Source organism: Panthera leo, chromosome C2, assembly GCF_018350215.1.
Source record: "Panthera leo isolate Ple1 chromosome C2, P.leo_Ple1_pat1.1, whole genome shotgun sequence".
NCBI classification, from domain to species: Eukaryota; Metazoa; Chordata; class Mammalia; order Carnivora; family Felidae; genus Panthera; species Panthera leo.
The window spans coordinates 45,662,044-45,685,468 of NC_056687.1; the positions used below are offsets into that span (position 1 = coordinate 45,662,044).

At 40.8% G+C, this 23,425-nt stretch overlaps 1 protein-coding gene across 2 annotated transcripts in view; it reads left to right on the top strand.

Moving 5' to 3' along the window:
• The first annotated feature begins 3,760 nt into the window (after nt 1-3,760).
• CRYBG3 (crystallin beta-gamma domain containing 3) overlaps nt 3,761-23,425 on the top strand; it is a 129,457-nt gene continuing 109,792 nt past the window's right edge. For both annotated transcript variants that reach the window (XM_042954296.1, XM_042954297.1), the window contains exons 1-2: nt 3,761-4,669; nt 22,418-22,484. In XM_042954296.1, the coding sequence (XP_042810230.1) occupies nt 4,521-4,669; nt 22,418-22,484 (216 nt within the window). In that variant the 5' untranslated portion in view covers nt 3,761-4,520. The remainder of the gene's footprint in view (nt 4,670-22,417; nt 22,485-23,425) is intronic.

A 23,425-nucleotide genomic window follows, 5' to 3' on the forward strand; every position in this document is an offset into this window, starting at 1 on the left:
AGGGGAGGAGCAGAGAGAGAGGGAGACACAGAATCCGAAACAGGCTCCAGGCTCTGAGCTGTCGGCACAGAGCCCGAGGCGGGGCTCGAACTCACAAACCGTGAGATCACGACCTGAGCCGAAGCTGGATGCTCAACCAACTGAGCCACCCAGGCACCCCAATAGTATACCCTTTGATAGTCTTTCATATGACAATGACTTTCTTTTTTTAAAAACTTTCAAAGTAATGTCTACACCCACCTTGGGGCTCAAACTCATGACCCCAAAATTAAAAGTCACCTGCTCTATCAACTAAGACAGATCAAGAGTCACATGCTCTACTAACATTGTTTTTCTAATATCACTTTCTATACATCTGGTTGAGTGTATTATTGATTGGAGGGGTATGTAAACGTGAACACTCTCACACACTCACTGTAGTGCTGTGACAGGTTTGTGCCCTACAAAGAAGAATTCTGATAAATTTTATGTTACATGATTTTCATGTGAAAAGTTTGATGCAGGCATCTGGTTGGCTCAGTTGGTTGAGCATCCGATTCTTGATTTCGGCTCAGGTCATGATCCCAGGGTCGTGGGATCAAGCCCCACATTGGAATCTGTGCTGAGTATGGAACCTGCTTAAGGTTCTCTCTCTCTCTCCCTCTGCCCTTTTCCCTCACTCATGCTCTCTCCCTCAAAAAAAAGTTTGATATATTAATAGTTATAAAAATTATATACACTGCAGTATTGAACACATTACTGCTATGACAGAAATCACATCAATTGGAAGTGATTCTTCTTGTATTTTGTCTTCTGATGCCTGGAATAATTTTACACATTCCCTTTTTCCTATTGTACATTTCAAATCTTGTTTCACCTCTACTACCCACACAGTTTCAACATCAGGGACTTGATGTTTATATCTTGATAAGACCTCTGTTCCTGCATGTTGGCTATAATGCTTGGTGAGTTGCACAATGGACAAACTGGAATTTAAGCTGTAATTTAGTTAAATTTTGGACACACTGACAATCAGATAAATATACATCACTAAATCCAAACTGAATGTATATCCAACTCAAATTCCCTAGAAGATGCCAAAATGTTCCCAATAAATCCAACATCAACTGATTTTAGGAGAAGTGTGATGATGGGGGTAGGGGTGTGGGAATCCCAAGTGGAAAGATTATGTGTCTTAATCAATTGCAGTTAAAATATTTATTTGTATAAATTTCACAAAAAAACACATGACCATGTGATCCCATTCCTGAGTTCACATTGGAAGAGACTGTGCCAGTGAGGAGCCTCGAGGCTTCAGCTTCATCAGCTTCACAACGAATATGCTTCTGCAGTGGGCCTTCACTAAATGGAACAACTGAATGAGTGAATGAACTGTGCTAAATTTTCATCTCTAACATCCTTGCAACTCTAAAATTCATTTGTACAGACTTCCTAATATAATGTTAGAACTTAGTACTCAGAAATTTGTTAATATGAGTCAGAATATCAGGATGTAGGATATCTAAGAACTGATAAATATTAGAAAAGTCAGTGAAAATTTAGGGTCTTTTTTTTATGGCTTTAAACTAATCTTGCATTGACAAAGCTTGCCTTAATGGAGCCAGGCACCATTTATATTTACAATTCATTCAAAGTGCTGCTTTGTTCCTCCATAGAATGTAGATTAGAGTATCATTAGATATTGTTTCCTTCATGAAGGAGTTGCTTTTGAGAAAAAAAAAAAGTATCATAGATCTATATTGGCCCAAATGTTCACTTTAGGGGCCTCTAATAACATCTATACTATCTTATACATTTGCAAGCTGTTCATTAATACAAGGGATTCTATTTGGATGAACATTAGCATTATTTCCACTACTTATCCTATCATCACCAACACTGTAGAAAATTTTTATGAAGGAGTTTACACATTACAATTCTGATGCCTTCTCACTTACCGAGGATAGTGGCTACTGCAGAAATAGGACTGTCACTGTATTTTCCTTGACAGCTATTTTTCAGAGAAATTCTTATTCTTGGAAAGCTATTGTTAGTTAAAACCATAATTCAGTACTAAATCTTGCTGGATCCCACCCACTTCTATCCCCAGAAAGACTTCCCAAACAATCTACCCACTGCGTGGACATTAGGGTATAGGGCCTGCTTTTCACAGTACAAGTTGGGGACACATCTGGTACTCACTTAACATTCCTTTGGGGAGATAAATCATTCTCTGGGCCTTCTAGCTGGAGGGCACAGTTTGCTTCATACTCTCTTTGTTCTCATGTCATCTGGGCTTTCTGGTAAATTGGCATTTAATGGAGATTCTCTGCTAAAATGATAAGTTAGAATTGGGAATTTTCCTTGGCCTATGTATTATTCCAGCTTTTCCCTATTTTCTCAGACTCACAGAAAAGGAGGAAATATTTCCAATGAGAAAGCACTGGTCAGTCTGAATCCAGCTGAAGGAAACTGGGCTGATTTAACTTTGGTGGGTTAAATCAAAGCTAGAACAAATTAGGGTGAGTGCTTTGGGCTCTGCTGCAGTTAGGAGGGGTTAGAGTGCTTCTAGGAGACCGCTGGGGGAAGGCAGAGAGGCTCAGAGCCACCAGCTGATGCAGAAATGACCAGGGCTTATAGATGTCCAACTTACTCATAAACAATCTTCTCTTCTTCAGCACCCCAAAGCTAGAGGAGGGATAACCTCCAAGGTACCTTCCTTCCCCTCCCCAAGCCAAAACTGCCTGGGACATTTCATTTACTGGTATATAATTTTTATACAAGTAAAGGTCTGATTCTTTGTAAATATGTCTGTAAATATTTCTACACCATCTCAGGAGCAATTTAGTTTAGAAACGAGCAAACAAAACCAAAATACCTGCGGTGAATGAGCCTCAATGTTAGCCAGTCTGCTAGCCACTAGGATATAAAAATAAAAGAATATCTATCTACTATATTAATAAGTCACATAAGAACGAATATTACAGGATAACACTTATATGATGAATCTAAAATAGCCAAATTAATAGAAGTAAAGGGGAATGGTGGTCCCCTGGGGCCGCAAGGAGGAGGAAACAGAGCTCTTCAAGGGTACAAAGTTTCAGTTATGAAAAATGAGTACTTCCTAGAGTTCTACTGTACAGCATCGTGCCTGTAGTTAACAATACTGTATTGTACACTTAAAAAAATTCCTAAGAAGTTTTTGTGTTGTGTTGTATGTTAAAGTTATCAAATAGTAAGAAGGCAAGAGGAAACTTCTGGTGGTTTATGGCATAGATTGTGATGATGGTTTCAGGAGTGCGTTTATCTCCAAACTCATCAAGATGTATACATTAATTATGTAGGGCTTTCTGTATGTAAAACATAAAAAAAACTAATAAATTCCATACTACTGTATTGAGACTGTTTTTGTTTTTAAGCCATCTTAAAGACTGGTTTCCAGATTTCAGTGACATCTGTGTAACGACTGTAGAATATATTTCAACAACAAACACTTAGAAATTTTTTTTTCAATGTTTTTTATTTATTTTTGGGACAGAGAGAGACAGAGCATGAACGGGGGAGGGGCAGAGAGAGAGGGAGACACGGAATCGGAAACAGGCTCCAGGCTCCAAGCCATCAGCCCAGAGCCTGACGCGGGGCTCGAACTCACGGACCGCGAGATCGTGACCTGGCTGAAGTCGGACGCTTAACCGACTGCGCCACCCAGGCGCCCCACAAACACTTAGAAATTTAAGTCACGTTTTTATCAGTGTCGTTTTTGCAAGACGGTTCTCAGAGTCGTATATAACATGGAGTGTGAGAAATTTAAGGCGCATCCGGGTTAGGAAAAGTTATTCCACACATAAGGTAACTGAACAAGAAAAGAGTTGACAGACCTACACAGACACCTATGCCCCACCTTCACTTCTGGGGCCCCGCCATGGGGTAATCTCTATTGCAGCCCTGGTGGAAAGTGTTTTTGAAGTAGCTGTTTGCTAGCTAAAAGCCCAAGGCTCTCTGATACCGCAGTTTACAAGGTGCTGTCACAAACTTGAGTTCAACTTCTTTTAAAAGTCTGAGGACAGTTTTCGTTCACTGCCTGAGGGATAGAAAAGAAGTCAGTAATACAGAGTAAAAACTGAGCGCAAAGTCCAAAGGACTACAGCCTAACTGTTTTGGGCGGGAAACCCGGAGCCCAGCGTCCCAGGCTGCGCGTTCACCCCACCCAGGATCTCAGGCTCCCGCCTCCAGCTGGGACCCCGCCGGCCCGGCAGACTCCCGCCGGGCCCAGACTCGGGGCGGTGCCGCGGCTTCTGGCTCCTCCCAGGGGGCGGGCTAGTCGGGGGCGGGAGGAGGAGCCGGCGTGCAGCGCTAGCAACAGCCGCGCGGGGTGCGCATCGCGCCCGCGCCTCTCCCGCCCGGGATGGACTGAGCCGCGCCGGTTGCCCGCGCCCAGTCTGTCCTGCCTTCGCCGGTCCTGCCACGCCGGGCTCCCGGCGTAAGACACCGCCAAACCCGTTCGCCGCGGACCGCCCCGGACCGGCAGCCGCGCAGGGGACATGTCTGGAGGCCGGAGGAGGGGCGGCGCCCCCTGGCACACCTTCTCCCGGTTCTTCGCTCCCCGAAGCCCTTCCCGGGACAAGGAAGAGGACGAGGAGGAGAGGTCGGGGACGAGCCAGCCGCCCGCTCCAGGCCAGGGCGCCGCCAGGTGGGAGCCGCGGGGGACGTCTGGGGTCCTGCGCGAACTCGCCGGACGGGGGCCCCTGGCCCGACCGGCCGCCTGCAGCCAGCTGCTCTGGGGCCAGGCTGCGCTCCGTTCGCCACTTTCTGTTCTCCTTTCTCCATTGCTAAAGTTTCCTCCTCTTCGCCCGGTCTCCTTGCCGCCTCACTCCCCTTTCCTTGGGTAAATCCGGGTGAAGTTCGTGACCCGCAGAGGAGCGCGTTCCCACCCGGCCCAGCCTGCGCGGCGCTCTTCCTTCCCACTCCCCCTCCCGGAACGTGATTCTGTTCCCGTTCCACACTGGCGTCTGCGCTCCAACTTCTGTGGCAAAAGCGAGTCCCCCGGCGTCCTGCCGGCAGTAATGGGAAACAGTTGTGAGCGAGCCGAGCCACCAGCCGGGGCGGAGAGGGCGCCATCCGAAACCACTCGTGGGGGAAAGGTAAAGCGTTGGAGCGCCACCCTCTCGGATGGTGTTTTGCCATCCTATTTCAATTTCCTCAGAATGATTTTTTTTTTTTAAATGTGATACCGAGTTCCCAAGACTTCGTCAAAATACAAAACCTCGCTAGTTTTATTTACCATTTTGCCTGGACATTTAAATGATGCCGCCCTTTCTCATGTCTCTTTGGGGACATGTGCCTCAAGTTCCCCAACAGATTCCAGAAACCAGGACTCCGCTGTCTTGGTTTCAGCAAGGATAACGTGCCCCTTCTCTGCAGTCTTTCCTCGTTCCTCCACCTGCTGTAAAATCGATTATTTTTTTTAGACGGGTCTCCGTAAAATGCCCGTTCCTGAGCCTCTTTTTTCGGCTCAGAGGGAAGAGGGGTCAAATACATCTCGCTGTTTTAAGCTTTTGGTGAGAAGACAAGCTTACAGTCTCTCCTCTCCCAAACTGCACCGGAAGAGTGTAATCCCTTTTGATTGGAAGGACGCTCTCTAGAAAGCTGTGTTTACTTCAGATTTTAAAGACTTCGTGGAGGACTTCAGAGCAAAATGGATAGGAAGCAGAACTGTGACCGAGCTGGTTTCATTAGTATTCAGGTCTCGTGATTTGGTTCTAGTCGCTTATGTGTACCTCGGTTTCCCTCCTTTTGAAACGTGTCCATTACGAATGTCTGTTAATGCCACATCTTTCCAAGACAGCTCCTGTAATGGGTAAATTTTCCTGGGAAGCTTCAGCTATTGTTGCCCTGTTAAGGGGGAACTTAAAATTCATAGTTACACAGTAGTTAAAAAATAAGTTTTGAAGTCTGACGGGGCTCAACCAGAGTGTCAGATCTGGTGGGGGCAGACAGCCTGAGGTGCCTGCCATCACTGCAACGACACTAATAATGTTGGATAATACGGAAGCAGTGTTTGAAAGAAATCCCAAGTAGTCTTAGCAAAAGTTGGAAACTTGAGTCAGTGTTAGAAGGGAATAGGCTGGCCAACTTCAGGTTCAGAACAGAATTGTGCTGCAACTTTGCCTGCCTTCCTGCCCTGTTTTGGCTTTTTAGGCACTTCTCAGATCTAATTTCCTCCCTCTGGAGCTAACCACTCTAGCAGCTGGCCTCTTGTCTGCTTAGCGCTTCTCCATTCTCATTATCTCCAGATAGGCACACACTGGCCTTTTGACACTGAGGATTTTAATAGTGCTTATGTGAACACTAATTTTGTCTTCATCTTTGTAGAACTTTCCCAATGTTAAGGGGATAGCAGATAATCCTTTCTGTGGGTGTTTTATGTTTTAAATGAGCTTAAATCTTTCTTTTCAAGAATATAAACACATACAAAGCCTTTATTGAAAGTTTAATGAAACAAATGGAAACTCTTAGTAGTACCCAGTGTCCTAGTAACACAACACCCTGATGTTTACAAGTTTGGAAACAGATTTGCAGTTTGTCACTGTGCTCTTATTTCAAAATGAAGGGGCATTTTGGCTCTTAAAGGCAGCAAAAAAATTGTAGTTTTAATGGGAGCCCAGTTTACCTTTTATACGGGTGATTTTGGGTGGCGAGGAATCCCAACAGCAGACATGTAAGTGCTTGGTGTGGTAAGGACGTAAAGATGACTGGCAAAAGGCTCCTTCTCTCAAGGAACTGTAAGAAGCTGAAAAGACCACTTGTAAACAATAATATTAGCACCTACCATGTATTTAGCATTTAACAATTTGTAAAAGTACTTAAAAAATATTACACTTGAGGTTGGACACACCTTTGCGATTAGCGTCCTCATTTTATTATAGAAAACAGAGCTAAGGAAACTTGCCCCAAGTCCATAACTACTTTTCGTTCAGTGAACAAGTATTAAGTCCAACGCTGTGCCTGCAACTCTGAGTCCCCTTAATATTACATTAAGGGTTAATATCTGCGTTCTGATTTTTCAGTGTACTCGAAATGAAATGCATTCTGTCAAACTTGAAACTTGTATAGTTTCCTTTTCTTCACTACCAGTGATGTTTATATGAATTTTATTTACATAATGTAGGCATGTACAAATATAAAGTGGGACATAAATTCCTTAAGAACAGAATGAAAATTAAACATAAGACCAATAAGAGTCAAATTTTAAGCATTATCCTGAAAACACTTTTTTGGCTCCTCACAAAATGCAGATGGTACCAACTGGGACAAACACAGGGTCCTTGGGGGTTGTTGTGATTATGCCGTGATTCAGGTTTGCTAATATTTCCTTTTTTGAACCATAGGAAAGCCTTTGCTTTTATGGTGTGCTCTAAATTATTTGGGTTTCATTTGGTGTGAACACATCATTTATTTATTGAGTTTGCTGCTGTTTTGTTCTCATTAACCTTAGGCAATTAAAGAAGGTCAGGAAACATCAACGCTGTTATATATGCAAATTCAGGTGTGGACACTTGAATTGCTTGTTAGTACTCTTCTTGGGTGACCAGATCCAGGAGGTGCTTATATTTATTTTAGATTATATAGATAGGAAAATGTAACTGAAGTTTTCATAGGAAACTTGAAAACTCTGAGCTTTGTGTATCCCAGTTATTTCAAACCACTGCTATAATATTTAAACCAATTTATGAGCACATAAGGAAAGAACTCCTTAGAAGTGATGGGCGGGGGGGAATGCCTGGGTGTCTCCGTCAGTTAAGTGGCCGACTTAGGCTCAGGTTATGATCTCACAGTTCATGAGTTCAAGCCCCACTTTGGGCTCTGTGCTGACAGCTCAGAGCCTGTAGCTTGCTTCAGATTCTGTGTCTCCCCCTCTCTCTGCCCCTCTCCCACTTGCACTCTGTCTCTCAAAAAATGAATAAACAATGAAAATAATTAAAAAGTGATAGGGGATAGCAGGGAGGGCTTAACGGTTGAGGGATTGTTACTTGGTTCTTGGAGACATTAGTAGTGTTTTAATAAGAGAACTTAGCCAGTAAGATAGAAATAGGGAACAGGTATTCTAGGTTTAGCAAGAGCCTATAGGAGGTTATGATCTGTTGGGGACTATATAATTTAATATACATTAGTGGGACAGAATGAAAGAGGCAGTAAGGATTGGAGCTAGGTCAGATTTTGGCTCTTGATTTAAAGGTTAGACTACTTATGTGAAAGCCTGTTAAACAGATACTGTGAGAATGTCAAATTTGGAGGATACCTGCCTATTAATATTCTTCATTTGGGGGGAAATGATTGCTCCCTTTCTTTGCTGTATCACACATGATGGACCTATTTAAAAGCAATGCTGTGTGACATTTTAACTCTGGAGGGGGGCAGTAAGGTGAGAACAACATTTATCAAGGCAGACTGTACACATATTGCTGGGTTGGGTACTTTTACTTGCAGCATCTCATTTAAACCTCACCCTCAACTTTGAAGGTTAGTATACTGATCACTATTCTGACAGTTGAGAAAACTGAGGGTGGAGAGTTCTTATTAGTGAACACTGGTGGCATCTTGGGTGGAACGATTCTTTGGTGAACTGGACTCTGCTGTCCTTTGCAGGACATTTAGCATCCGTGACCCCGCCCACTAATTGCCAGTAGCATTCTCCAGTCATTGGGATAATCCAAACACCTCCACCCAGGTGCATGGGAGGAGGTAGAGTGATACCACTCCCGGTGAAGAATGATTTAGCCCAAATCATGGAAGAAATAAGTTTCAAGGTTGAGATTTGAACCTAGGTTTCTCCGACTCTAAAAGCTGTTGTTGTTTTTTTTCCCCCACACCATCTTGCCCACTCTTCTTCTAAACTATGCTCATTCAAAACATATTTGCATACGTAAGTCAATGGGAATTTTTCATACTTTGTTCCAGAATGAGCGTTAGTGTGGCCCATTTCAGATAGATTCTTTTTGGCTGTTCCTTTCAGTGTTCCAGTATATCGTTACTGATAGAAAGTAAGAGAATCACTAGAACCAAGGACAGGGGCTGTGTCTTACTCATCTTGGTGTCCCGTTTACCCAGCTTAGGTGAGGAGTGAATTGCTATTTCTGGATGGAACATTGAAGCACTTACTAGTGGTTTTCGGCTAGAGGTAGTACAGTGTTCCCGCAGCTCTGAAGTGAGCATTTAGACACATGGGGCATCTTGAAAGATTTCTATACAGTGTTTGGCTCTCTAAAGTTTAGAGAATTTTTGCTCGTCACCATGGCTGAGGTTGTTAAATGGGTGGAGCAAGGATGCTAATGACTTGTACAGGAGATATTGTCATAAAAAACAAACATGTCAGTAGTGCCCCTGACGCATGAGAGCTTTTGGCTGTTAAGGAACCAGTGTTGACCACAGCATCAAGTAGGTGAGAAAAGGGAGCTTTGTTCTCTGAATTTTCATGGTGATTATATTTTCACTGATTTGCAAGCACTATAGAAAATAATTGGTAACTCGTTTAGTTGAATAAGGAGATACCTGTGTGGTCTTGAAGGACCACATCAGTAGTTCATACCCATTGTAGTAAAGATGGCAGGAAAATTCCAGAAGTCCTCAGCGGTATTTTCTAAGAATGTTGAACTCCCAAGTTGAGTGAAAGCATAGAAGGTGCTTTTGACAGAGTAGAAACACAGACTGTTAGGGTGTTGAAACTGTATCATCTTTCAAGTGAAATTTCTCTCTTTGGGGTTTAATAGGGTGTCTGCCAGATGCCTAATTTGGGGATTCTGTTTCTTGGTGAGGGCATTCCTTGTAAGCTAACTTAGTTGTACACTCTCAGTGTTAAGAGTTGCAAGTACTTCACATTGTCCAGCAATAAATTTACGTCATCAGAACTTCTAACTGTATTGAAAACTGATAGCATTTTCATCTCAGAGGACAATGTATAAAGAGATAAAAACAAATTTTGCAAAGAGGAAAATAATATTCCCTTCAAGATAAAATATTTCCTTTCCCAACTAGGGTACTAATGAAATACACTGCAGCCTAGGTATGCCAGAAATGCTAATACAGTTATGGTAGCAAGAAAACTTAGGTTGGTGTAAATTTAAATTCAGGAAAATAATCTGGGCTTTCTCCTGAAAAGAGAAGATCAGCATGGAATAAAAGTTTAAAATATCATTTATTTGGAGTCTGTTCATTCCATAAATTTGAAGGGCTGCTATGTGTGAGATAATGCTATTAAGCAGTGGGGATAAAGATGAACAAAACTACCCTCAAAGAGTGCATAAATTAACAGAGGAGATAAACACGGACATCTCTGTTCTCAAGATGAGCTCATTATAAGCTAAAAATGTTTTTGACATATGTGCATGTGACCTGTTTGGTTCAGAATACACTTGCTGTTTCATGACTGTCATATATTGTATGAGAGCTTTACTTGGGCTTTCAAGATATCTTCCCACATTAATTAACTTTTCTGAGCATGGTTTGTTTAGCATCCTTTGCCAAACAATACTGGGGAGATGTGACAGTAACTGTACCAGCAGGATGAATGCTTTTCCCCTGTTGCTCTTGCTCTTCCTAGACTTCACAGGTTTGGTTAAGTTCCAAATGGAGGCAGAAAAGTACATCCTCTCGGGCATTAACATTTCATGTGATTGGAGATCCTTACTTAGTGTCGATAGAGAAAGAAGTTGAAGTTTTGCTGCCAGAAATAACTCATTCTTTTTTTTTTTTTATAAAGTTTTTTTTTAAGTTTATTTGAGAGAGAGAGGGTGCACAAGAGAGAACAGAGGGGGGGCAGAGAAAGTTGGAGAGAGAGAATCCCAAGCAGGCTCTGCACTGTCAGTGAGGAGCCCAATGCAGGACTCGATCTCATGTACTGTGAAAGCATGACCTGAGCCGAAATCTAGAGTCGGATGCTTGACCAACTGAGCCATCCAGGCACCCCAGAAATAACTCATTCATAATATTTAGGTGGCAGTTGTGAATGGCCAGTGGTACAACTCCATCAGGACTATCCCTCAATGTGTCATCCCTGGGGGTATTTAATTGCAGGTATCCCAAAGCAGTGAAACAACTGTTTAGTCAAGTGGGTTTTTTTTGCTCGACAGATTAGTGATGACAAAACTAAACCACCCTTTATTAAGGCCATAATCAGACCCAAGGCCTGTGCTTGGGGCTTTAAATACATACATTCATTTAATCCCTAGCAACCTTTGAGAGAGGAGGTATTTTTACTCTGTCTTACAGATCTATAATTTAAGGTTTGGAGAGGTCCAGCAGTTAATCAGAAGTCTCACAGCATCTGTGGTGGAGTCAGAGTCAAATTCTCTTCCTGAATTCAGAGCCTGCTGCATTATGTGATTGCTTCCTCTGCTTAACTTAGGAAGACCTATAAAAGAAAGCTGGCCTTAGAAAATGGTTTTGAATGGAAATAAAAGACAATGGCATGCAGCTGGACGTCTGCCCAGATGGCTTGGGTTAGTGCTCTGTACAATAAAGAGTTTATGGTCCTGACAGTTGAGAAAAGGAAAACAAATGTATATATTTATACAAATTATAAATATATATTTAAACACTTGAAAAGGGTCCATCTTCTTCAAAAGACATAGAAACTGAACGTGTAGCAGCAAGATACCGTATTCTCCCTAATAAGCAAACGAGTTGGATGTGGGGAAACTGGAAGTAGTGACTGGTGGGAGGATAAACTGGAAGGTTCTCTCAGTATTCTGGATTCACATACTGTGACCCAGCACTTCCCTGTAGGAATTCCCTTAGACATGTATAGTTTGCAAACAGACCCAATGTTGTCTTTACAAAGTTAGCCATTGCAGTGTTGCTTATAGCAAAAGGAAAAAAATAAAATTGTTACATTGGGTACAACAACGTAATAGAATATTACACAGCTGCCAAAAAGAATGACAAAGCATTTTATGTACTGATAAGGGAATATCTCCAAGATTTTAAGGAAAAAAAAAAAAAAGCTGGAAATCACTGTGTGTGGTATGCTCCCATTCCTGTATCAAAAATGGGGGAGTGTGAAATAAGTCTGTTACTGGGGTTGTGTTAACTAGGGGAGATGGAAAAGTGACTCAGGGAATGAGGAACAGGAAGGAATCTTCATTTTATATCTTTTTATACATAAAAAAGTTATGCGAATTACCTATTTCAGGGGAAGTAAGGTTAGTTTAAGACCTGGTGGATATCTGGGTATAAAAGAGGGGGAAAAAAATCAAGAAAATTTAGGATCCTGACTTGGCAGAGATTTTCCAAAAAATGCATGAACTACATTAACTTATTCAAATGAGAGAAGTTATAATTAAGGCTATAAGTATATAGAAGTAATATTTATAATACAGAGAGCTTTGATATCTTGACACTTTTTATGAATGAGGTTTGTATATTATGAATCAATAATGTGAAACTGGGTGGAATTAACAGAGCCTCAAAAATACCAACTCATTTTCGTGAGATCACCTGTCATATACTTAGAGTAACAGTATGACCCTAGCATTTCATTCACACTTTCAGTCTTTTGTTAAAAATTGAGGCAGGCCCTCATCTCTAAGGTTTAGCATATGAGGTTTAAATCTCCAGATTTAGCATATGAGCCCAAACTCCACAGAATAATAAGTGTACAAAATGAGGATGCCTGTATATTAGGACGACTTTTTGTTTTACTGGAAAGGTCATGTATGAAAATGTGTTTTCACCAGTGTTTACCAAGAATTCATTTACCCCTCATACCAGGCACTGTGCTAGGTTCTGGGAATCCAGAACTGAACATGCTACAACATGGTCTTTGGTTCAGAGTACACATGCAGTTTTGTGGGGAAGGCAGACATAGCACAAATCTTTCTTCCCTTAAATTAAGTACCCAGGGCAGAGTATGGAGGGGGTGTTGCTGCTGGGTGGCTCAGTGGGTTAAGCGTTGGACTTCAGCTCAGGTCATGATCTCACGGTTAGTGAGTTCTAGCCCCACATTGGGCTCTCTGCTGTCAGAGCAGAGGCCTCTTTGGATCCTCTGTCCCCCTGTCTTTCTGCCCCTCCCCTGCTCATCCTGTCTGTCTGTCTGTCTCTCTGTCTCTCAAAAGTAACATTAAAAAAATATGTTCCTTTAAAGAAAAGAAAAAAAAAAAAAAAAAAAAAGGATGAGCACCAAGGTGCCACTCAGGGCTATAGGAGCATTTAACAAGTGTGGGCCCTTTCTTGACACACTTTTTAGAGGAAACTTCTAATCTTGTTTAAGCTGTTTCTTTTGGTATTTTTGGACATGTGTCTGAACAATGCCTTACAGTTCTTTCTTGAGTTCTAAACTTTAGATAACTTATATTGACTTCTGGTTATGGTAGATGAGGACTTAGCTATTTTATACCTCTTCCTACTTCCTTTACTCATTCAGCCAATATAATTGTTGATTTTGGAATAAAATCAAAAGCCAATATTTAGATTTTTATGAAATACAATTTTGGTTTCATAATACAACACACTAGCTTTTATATCTTCCTTATGACAAGTAGCACAAATGGCAGTACCAGAAATTGTGAAAATGGCATTTGAGTACCCTCACAAATAGTAGTTTCATATAATTTCTAAAGATATATGTTAGAAGTTTGTGCTTAATTCTTTGTATTAAGATTTATATATAATGTAGATACTACCTTAGTGGCAGATCATATTTTTTTTTTATAATTACCATGCTTCTTATGACAAGAAATGATATACTCTCAATTTTCCATTCTATTAAGTGGAGACCGGTTAGGTGAGATACAGATTCTCAGACTTCCTTGTCTTGTCAGATCACCAAGGAGTGTACCCTCGCTGGAGGGGTGGCATTGCGCTCTATTAGTCAAAGCTGGAAATGTGTCTTGTGATAATTTTGATTATTTCATTGTTTTAGGAAGGCAAATAAGGATCTCCTATATATTATGATACAAATAAGTTATCATTATGTAATATTTGTAGTATTAGCATTTTGTTATTTGTCTATTCTGAATTCATTTTCACTAACTTCCATTTGTTTGCTTTTCACAATCGCTATAATACTTTGCATTTTTTTTCCTTTTTAATAGTAATATATACTTTTTTAAAACAGGTATGATGAATTACAAGAAAATCAAAAAGAAGAAACAACTCATAACCCTACCGACAAACATACACATACTATCCTGTCAGATCATTTTCAATGTGCATTTACACATATATACATATTTTTACAAAAAGTGGAAGTTCTCTTCAGGATTTTGAAATTTATTTTTTTCCATTCAACCATAATGCTTTAACATTTTCTACAATAGTATATATATTTATATAAATTACAAAAATAATTTTAAATTTAGTCCTTTCAAAAATCTGAGTGTTATCATCACTTCTCAGAATTCAGTTTGAATATCTAAATGTGCCTCTCTGCCTATGTGGGGTTTGCACTGTAATGGGAGAAGACAGAAAATTAACAGATTCTGTAATGTATAATGGTCAGGGTGAGGGTATGGAACATGATGGAGGTAGTGGGTCTGGAGTGAGGTGTAGATAGGATGGTCATGAAAGTCCTCTCTCTTGGGTAACACTTAAGCAAAGGACCTCGATGCTACTTGGGAGTGGGGAACAAATCTAAGGAAAGAACTTTCCAAGCAGAGGGAACAGCCAGTTCCAGGGGCCTGGGGGTAGTATCATGTTGGCGCAGATGCTAGAGTGAGCAGAGACAACAGAACGGAAGAGAGAGCAGCTGTCAATGACATGGGGAAAGGAGTCAGGGCCAGAGGAGATAGGCCAAGGTAGGGAGTTGAGATGATGTTTACTTTTAGAAAGTATCATTTTGGCATAGGTTTATATGTGTGCATGTGTTTATATATTCTCACAAAGGTTGTTGGTTTATTGATGTCTGGAAGAATTTGCAGTGAGAAAGAATTTGAGTTGGAGGTGAGGTCAGGCTCTGGGAAGGCACAGTCTCGCCTGGCCTTGAACCTCCAGTGCCCCTTCCTTAGGACAGTTTGATGAATACTACATGAACGGATGCCTGTTTTAGAGGGCAGCTAGAACCCTGTTTTGAGTTCATGTCACAGCAAAAGATGGAGGGTGTTGATTCATGTGAGGTAGATCACAAATGTTCAGAATCTGAAGGATATGAGGTCAAGGACTTTGGGATAGTAGAACAGTTACTAATATAGTCACATATAGACAGCTCAGGTACACATCAAACATACCAACGTTCTCTGTAGCCTGTGATTAAACTAAAGGGTCTTGTTTCGGGGGGCATGAGTAGGGAGACCGGACGTAAAGCAGCTTCCAGGTAGTTACATAAACAATAGGAGACGGCTGACATGATAGGGAAAAGACTGTCACAAGAGTCTAAGATGGTAAAGCGACAGAGCTTCATAATCATGTCTTACCTTTCCTCCCTTTCCCGGTTTTTCTCCAAAGAGTTCCGAAATTCAAATGCCAGATGTTTGAACTAAAATACATGCTGTTCGACTGCCTTAAAATGGCAGCTTTTAGTTACCTTTTAATTTGAAGCCCAGAAATAGTGCCATAACCACCTGTTTTATATTCTGTTAATGGTCATTAAAAAAATACAAGTACTACTCTACTGCTGGCAGACACGGTTTATGAATGGATGGTTTTCCAGATGGTTGTTTGTAAATTGTCCATGTGGAGCTCTGTCTTTATCCCCATAGAAGCTAGGTTGGAAATGTTGGATGCGGCTCCAGGCCAGGGCATACAAGTTGGTTTAATCCATAATATGCCTGCGGTATAATATTGAAAAAAGAGAACTCCACGCTTCTGGTGTGAAGCTGTGTCTGTAAGAAAAAACTTCCAAGGGGTGTAGATGCTCCCAGGGCAGCAGCAGACCCTTTGAGAGTTTGTGGGAATAAAAGCCTATACTGTATTTAAGGACCCCAAGTGAGGGCTGAGAGGGTGGAGCCCAAGGGAATACAGGACAGGCCCCTAGGTGGTTTCAGTAGATTTGAAATAAGGACTGTAGAAGTTTCTGCCTCTTTGTTACAATGTCCTGGTATTAATTTTGTCACCGAGTTGGTTTCTTAGTTAGAGTCTGTCTCTTCCTTCACCACAGAAACTTCAAGGTTAGCCTACCTGTTTCTTTTTCCATTCTCGCTGCCAGTGGAGATTCATATGGGATTTTAGATCTGGCAGAGAGCTGGTCTGACTCTTTCGTTTTATGTCTTTGAAAAATCCAGTCCAGGAAGGTACATTTTGACTGAAGTGCCTTTTGTCCCTAAAGTGCTATCCCTGAAACAGACATCTGTCCATTTTGAGTTTTTGCAAAGCATTTTGCTACCAATGACCACAGGAAAAGGGTATGGATAGGTAAAAGACCCTTTCTTGTTCTGTACTATTTTTTCATATACTTCTCCAAGGTAAAGTCATGCCCGGAAGACTGAGTATGATTTGATCACATTTCAAAGGAAGGCCAGATTCTGGCCACTTCTGGAGTTTCATCACAGTACTTATGTCAAGTGGGCTCTGAGGTGAGGAATAATAAATAACATGCCAGACAGGGAGGCCTGATGGAGCTGTGGTGGAGAGGGGGATGCTGTTTAGTGGATCAGGAGAGTTTTATGTTAGTGGAGGAGGAGAAAACAATAGATTTGCCTTGACTGTCTTTCTGTGTCCTTAACCTTGCTGGTTCCTCTACTGCAGACCATTATACCATAAGCGGAAGTGAAAATCAGAAGATAATTTCAGGCGGCATCAGGCTGAGTGGGATGGAGAGAAAGAGAAGGGAGAAAAAAAAAAAAAAAAAAAAATCCTTCATTTCCCTAGGGATGGTGAGAAGTTCCTGTGGACAGTGGATCCAGGCGGGGGTGGGGCTGGGGAGAGGCTGTTTAGATGTATAGGGCATTCCCAAATTGGGGACTACGTTTTATTAAGTGGCTTTGTGTTTAGGGATATGCTCAGAATTACCGCCAGTGATGTCTTGAGCGAGAAATGTTACCTCCTTTCTGAAAATGGCAAGAAATCATAGACTTCTGCATCCGTAGAAAAGTGGGCAAGCCTCCAAAAGACTGTTATGGAAGTTGTATTCAGTTCTTTGACATTTCCAGGTTTTTCTGATACAGCCACAGGAATGATCTGTGAGAGAAAAGGCAGAGTAAGAGGCAATACACAGCAGCTGTGCTCTAGGAGGGGGAGGCGTGAAGAGCCTTACTCTCCCTCACTGTGCCTCCACCCAGTCCTCCGAGTCTGTGTGCTGTCCCCGCATGTCTATCCCTTGACCATCTAGGAAGTTGCATTCCTACCACATGAGGAACTGAGCCTGGAAGAGGCCCAGGAGCATCCCTTATTCTTCAGTCTGTGGTATACACCTAAAAGAAGGGTGTATTTTCTTTTCTTATTTTTTTTTTTTTAAGTTTATTTATTTTGAGAGAGAGCATGCATGCAGAGGCGGGGGGAGAGGCAGAGAGGAGGAGAGACAGACTCCCAAGCAGGCTCTGAGACATCCCTGCAGAGCCCAGTGCGGGGCTCGAACTCACAAACTGTGAGATCATGACCTGAGCCGAGATCAAGAGTGGACGTTTAACTGACTGAGCCACCCAGCTGCCCCACGAAGGGTATATTTTCTTGTTAGTCCCACTTTGCACTTGCGATGGTCAGTGTACCCATTCGGGCAACAGCTCTTGGTTGGGGCCAGGAGCTCTGCAGGGCATGGCTGTTGGAAAATGAGTAGTGTTTTACATGACTTGAGTTTTCTAAGTAGTTGATACCTACCCTTTAACTATCAACACTGAACACATTTAAATAATATTAAGTGGAGCTCCCTCAGACTGGATCATTCTCCTCCCTGTACAACTCTCATTTGTTGGCTTCTGCTGAAGAATAGAGGCTCTCAAACCATTGTTTATCAAGAGTGTGGTCAGAGGGCCACCTGCTTCAGAACAATCCTGGGTAGGGGGAGTTGGTTATTGAAAATGTGGACTCCTGGGCCCCACTCCTAACTGGAATCATTGACAGGCCCATAAATTTGCTTTAAAAATACGATTGCCCAGGTGATGGTGGTGCATCTAGGTAGAGATTCTGAAGGAGTGAGGGCAAAGATTTCGTCTGGTGTGTTCACTGCTCAACCCCTAGCACCAACAACAGTGCCTGGCACTTAAAAGGGATTTGAAAGGAAGGGGCCAGTACTTATCTGCTGACTGAGTGAGTTGATGTGCCCAGTCTTCTTCTGCTTATTTGCTATGGGTTAGGGAATCTTGTTATGATTTAATAAAAATAGAAGTATAAGATACATATTAAGTGCCAGGATAGAGACTTTCCTCTGTGTAAATTATTTGAACTCTAGAATATGCTTTGTTTTTTCTTGGCCCAGAGTTTTGTTTTAATTTGTGTCTGGAAAGTAGATGGTAAATGACTGCATGTGGGATTCCTGGTTTTCAAGTATGGTGTAAATTAGGTAGCTTCAAAAATGAGAAGCTTCTGTGTTACTTAGACCTTGATATTTACCTGGGCTGTTTTGAAAGATTAATTTCCAGAATTCCCATAGCTAATAAGTAAGATGAGGCTATTTGGAAATGCAGGGTCTTATTTGTGCCTACGTGTGATTATGATTCCTGCCCCTCACCCCCTGCCATGAGCAAAATGTGTGCTTTCTAAAAATACTGCTATTGAAATATTCCTGGGTCCCAAAGGGGGTTAAATTGTGAGAGAACAATAGAAACGGATTGTGGTCTTTCATAAGGTTTTAGATCATCTGAATTTGAACATGTTTCTCTTTTCTTCATATATTTAAGAGTCTGAGAATACTATTCCAAGCCTTTTGAGTCTTTTCTGTTCATTTTTTTTAACTAATCCGACTGGTAAGTCAATGTTTTCAGTATTTTCATCTACTCTGTTTTATTTTTGTGTGTGTTTTGCCTTTAAATCATCTCAGAATAATCTTATTTCTGTTGAGTATTTTCTCCTACCAACCCCATTCTCTTCTTTATACCTTTCAACAAAAGGTGTATATTCTTTCAAGAGACTTACATACTGCTTCATTAAGAAAAAAATATGATTACATTGTTCCCATTTTTTTTGATTAAGCAGGCACAAATAAAGAACCTGTTTGGTATCTTTTTTTTTTTTTTTTTTTTTTTTTTAACAATATTTGAATGGCAGATACAATGCTAGGCTCTGGGACATAGACATGAATGATACAATTCTGAATTTAATGAGTTAAAATTCTAATTAGATAGCTAAACATTATAGTATATGGTATAAATGTATGTGTGGTATCACTGGGTTCAATGAGAACCCCCAAAAAAATAAAGATTAAGCTCGGACTAAATTGTAAAGGATTAAGAGCAGGGCAAAGTGTTGAGGATGTTACATACAGGAGAAGAGAGTGGTTTGCCAGCATATTCTGAGAATGTAAAGTGGTTCTATGTGATGGGCGTATCTGGGGCCACGTGAGTAACTTTCTGTATCCTAAGGACTCTTCATTTTATTCATCACCTCGTAGAGATTTGCTGAAGGAATTTTTAAATTGGAAAGTGTGATGATCAGGTTAACAGTCATTTTGACAAGAATAAAGGATTGAAACGTAGCAGTCTTGAAGAGGCCTGAGATCAATTAAGAAGGACTCTTCGTCAGTAAACTAGAAAAGAGGGGGAAAGCTTTAACTGAAACAGTGATTTTTATAGCTAAACCAGAATTCTAAAATACGTTGTTTACTTTAGAACTCAACACAGTTTTAAATTTTGGTTTAGCAGTAAGATTCATGAGTCTTAAACATACCATATAAGGTTTAGAAAGTTTGTGAAGGTATTTCTTTTTTTTTTTCCAGCTTTTAATTCTTCAGTTGTTTACTCAATACAAAATACTTATATGCTGACCTACAACTATATTTTTATGGCATTGTGTGTGTGTGTGTGTGTGTGTGTATGTGTAGAATGTATGTAATTATAACTACTTGAAAATACTGATTTCTGTATTGCTCTCATGAACCTGGAGCTACATTTTCTACAGACCTTTTGTATTGGAAAATAAACTTTTGCCATTTTCATAGGCAGTAAGTTTACAGAGAGTGCTGTAAACACTCTAGAGTTTCATTTTTTTTTTTAACGTTTATTCATTTTTGAGAGAGACAGAGCATGCATGGGGGAGGGGCAGAGAGAGAAGGAGACACAGAATCCGAAGCAGGCTCCAGGCTCTAAGCTGTCAGCACAGAGCCTGACGCAGGGCTCCAACTCAAAAACTGTGAGGTCATGACCTGTGGCCAAGTCAGACGCTTAACCAACTCAGCCACCCAGACGCCCCAACACTCGAGAATTTCAGGAGTCTTAAAGGGAAGAACTAGGAGACTAAGGTACTTGTATGTTTACTTTTTAGGTGAATCATTCAAAATAGACTGTAGTTAGAGAATACACTTATAAAACCATTAAGGTCAGTATTATTCGTGATTATATGACAAATCCTTATAATGTGCTCTTTTTACATGTATTTTGCTACTCTCTCTTTTTGCATTGAGCTAAAATAAACCAGTATTGACATTTAATTTAAAAAGAGAATTGTTGGGGCGCCTAGGTGGCTCAGTCAGTTAAACATTTGACTCTTGATTTCAGCTCAGGTCATGATCTCACATTTATGAGATTGAGCCCTACGTTGAGCTCTGCACTGACAGCATGGAGCCTGCTTGGAATTCTCTCTCCCTCTCTCTCTCTCTTACTCGCTTTCTCTTTCTCTCTCTCTCAAAAAAAAAAAAAAAAAAAGAATTGTTAACAACCTTGTGACAAAAAATAAAGCTAAAATAGAAAATAAATAGAAAATGGAGATAAGAAACCAATCGTTTTTAAAGCAGCAATGTTTGAGACCTTTTGTGTGTGTTTGTGTGTATATTAAATGTTTTTGATCACAATTCTGAATTGTACAGTATTTTTCTTTCTGTCCTTGGTTTTTCATATGGAATTTTCATGTGTTAAGCACATATTTATCTCCTTTATACAGTTGCTTTTCCTGCTGACACTTCAAAGGCTTATGAGTATGACTATTTCTTATTGGTTTGAGTATTCTGCGTAGAGTCTGAGACTCAATGAAATTTAAATCCATTGTATTTTCCACACCTTCATGATCTTTCTACCTTTCTGTCTTTTTATTGTTACCATTTGTTCCCTGTCTACATAATTGCACTGGACATTATGGATAGAAAATCTAACTAGCCTAAATCATGTCTTCTCTTTCTGTTGTGTCTAATCTGAGTTACTGAGACCACCTCCTTTTCATCCCCTCTACCACCAGTCACTATGATGCCCTGTGTTTTCCCCATTCTCCATCATCCCTCCTGCTTTATGCTTGTCCCCTGGCTAAAGGCTTCCCAGTGCTAGTAGGACAAAGATCAAGTTCTGAAACGTGTCAGACAGGTTCTGCATGGTCTGGCAGCCACTACTTCGGGTATCATTCTCCTCTCTAGCAGGGTTACCTCTGCCTGACACAAGTTGTTGTGCTCCAGTCTTATATTAAAAACAAACAAACAAAACATGGTTTCCTGAAAATGCCATATTCTCTATTACCCCTCCTCTGTGCCTTCTCTGAGAGCACTTAGCAGGCAGAATTGCTGTTCTTTGCTTCTTCTGTGCTCCATAGTATTTTGTTCTTTGAGCAGTTGTAACTTCTACCAAACTGTAGTTTTAGTTTGTTTGTATATCAGTCTCCCCTACAAGACTGAGTTTTATAAAGACCTTGACCTACTTGTTCTTACATCCTCAAGGCCAAGCATAATCCCTGGCGCATGGCAGACAGTCATGATGATCTTTAGTGGGGAGCTGTTCAATTTGTCTAGCATTATGAAAGTATGAAAATAAGATCGTGTATAAAACAAATATAAAAGTTTATATCTGAAATGTATATGTGCCTAATAGGAAGCATAGTTCATTATGACATAAGGCATCTGTGAAGGTATTCTAGACCAGACAATTGGGAGGTGACTGTCTGGAAAATCAGGTTCTTAAGGTGGCCATCTGGGACACATTTGGGGCTAGATAAGCCTGCATCTATTTTTGAGTATTCCCAAAGTTCACTAGATGATCCTATATGTTTATAAAGACTTGCTGAATAGAAATATATTGTATTCCATGTAGCATTCAGTATAGGCATTAAAAAATATATATCAGGCTGTGGAAAACCCTAATATAAATAAAATTGTAGAGTGTTAATCATTTCCAAGATAGTTGTACGCTGTTCTTTGTAATGATGATTATCAACATAAGAATGTAGCGCGTGATAGATTCACAAGAATTTCTGAGGCTCAGATGAGTATATTTGAATGTGTTTTCAAGTGTAGAGATTCAAATGAACATATTCTTTTACATATTGTGTGTGAATCCTTTGAGCATTGCAAGTGAAGGACCTTTCAGTTTTTACTTTAAACAAAGAAACTGTATTTTCGTAATTCTCTTTTAATTTCAAAGAAACTGTGGTTTTTATTTTTCAGTGTTGAAAATGAGCCCATGAGCACAAGTCAGAAAAAGGAAAATGCGCTTTCATCAGAAGCAGTAAAGGTATAGTTTCAAATTAATATTATATTAAGCAAATATTTTTCTTAGTTTCTGCTCCTTTTAGATTCTGCGTCTCATTTGACATTTGAAAAAGAGCACTGTATTATTGATGTGTAAATCCAGCCCACCTCTGTTGGACATAGTATGTGGGGCAGGGTGGGGGGAGTGGGCACTGAGAGAGTCAGAGAATGGTGTGCTCATCCCAGTTCTGCCACTAACCTTCTGTGAGGCCTTCAGCTCAGGCACTTAACATCTCAGAGCCTTAGTTTTAGTTCTAAATCTGTGAAATGGATCACCTGATCTCCAGAGTTTCTTTTCCCTAGGACATTCTTTGATTTATGTTGTGTTTTCCCAAATGCTGCTGACATCTAATAGTACTTTAGGTGGGCAGTAGTTAACAACATGTTCTTGCATGCTCGTAGTATGTGATGGATATTTTTGATCAGCTCACATATGAACTGGCTTTTTTTTTTTTTTTTTTTCTTCTACAGGACTAGCATGAAAAGTGTGTAAGCTACACACCTCCCTAGATAGTTACCGATAAGTGCGGTTAAAAATCCTTGAGAATCGGGGCGCCTGGGTGGCTCAGTCGGTTAAGCGTCCGACTTCGGCTCAGGTCACGATCTCGCGGTCCGCGGGTTCGAGCCCCGCGTCGGGCTCTGGGCTGATGGCTCAGAGCCTGGAGCCTGCTTCCGATTCTGTGTCTCCCTCTCTCTCTGCCCCTCCCCCGTTCATGCTGTGTGTCTCTCTCTGTCTGAAAAATAAATAAACGTTAAAAAAAAATTAAAAAAAAAATCCTTGAGAATCACGAAACCTTGTGACTTTTTTTTTTTTTTTTTTTTTAAACTCATAAGTGGTTTACTAGAAATTGTACATTTGTTTTGTCAGGTGATACGATGCCAGATAGGTGACCAAGTTTTCGTAGCTGTACCACAGTCATGGAG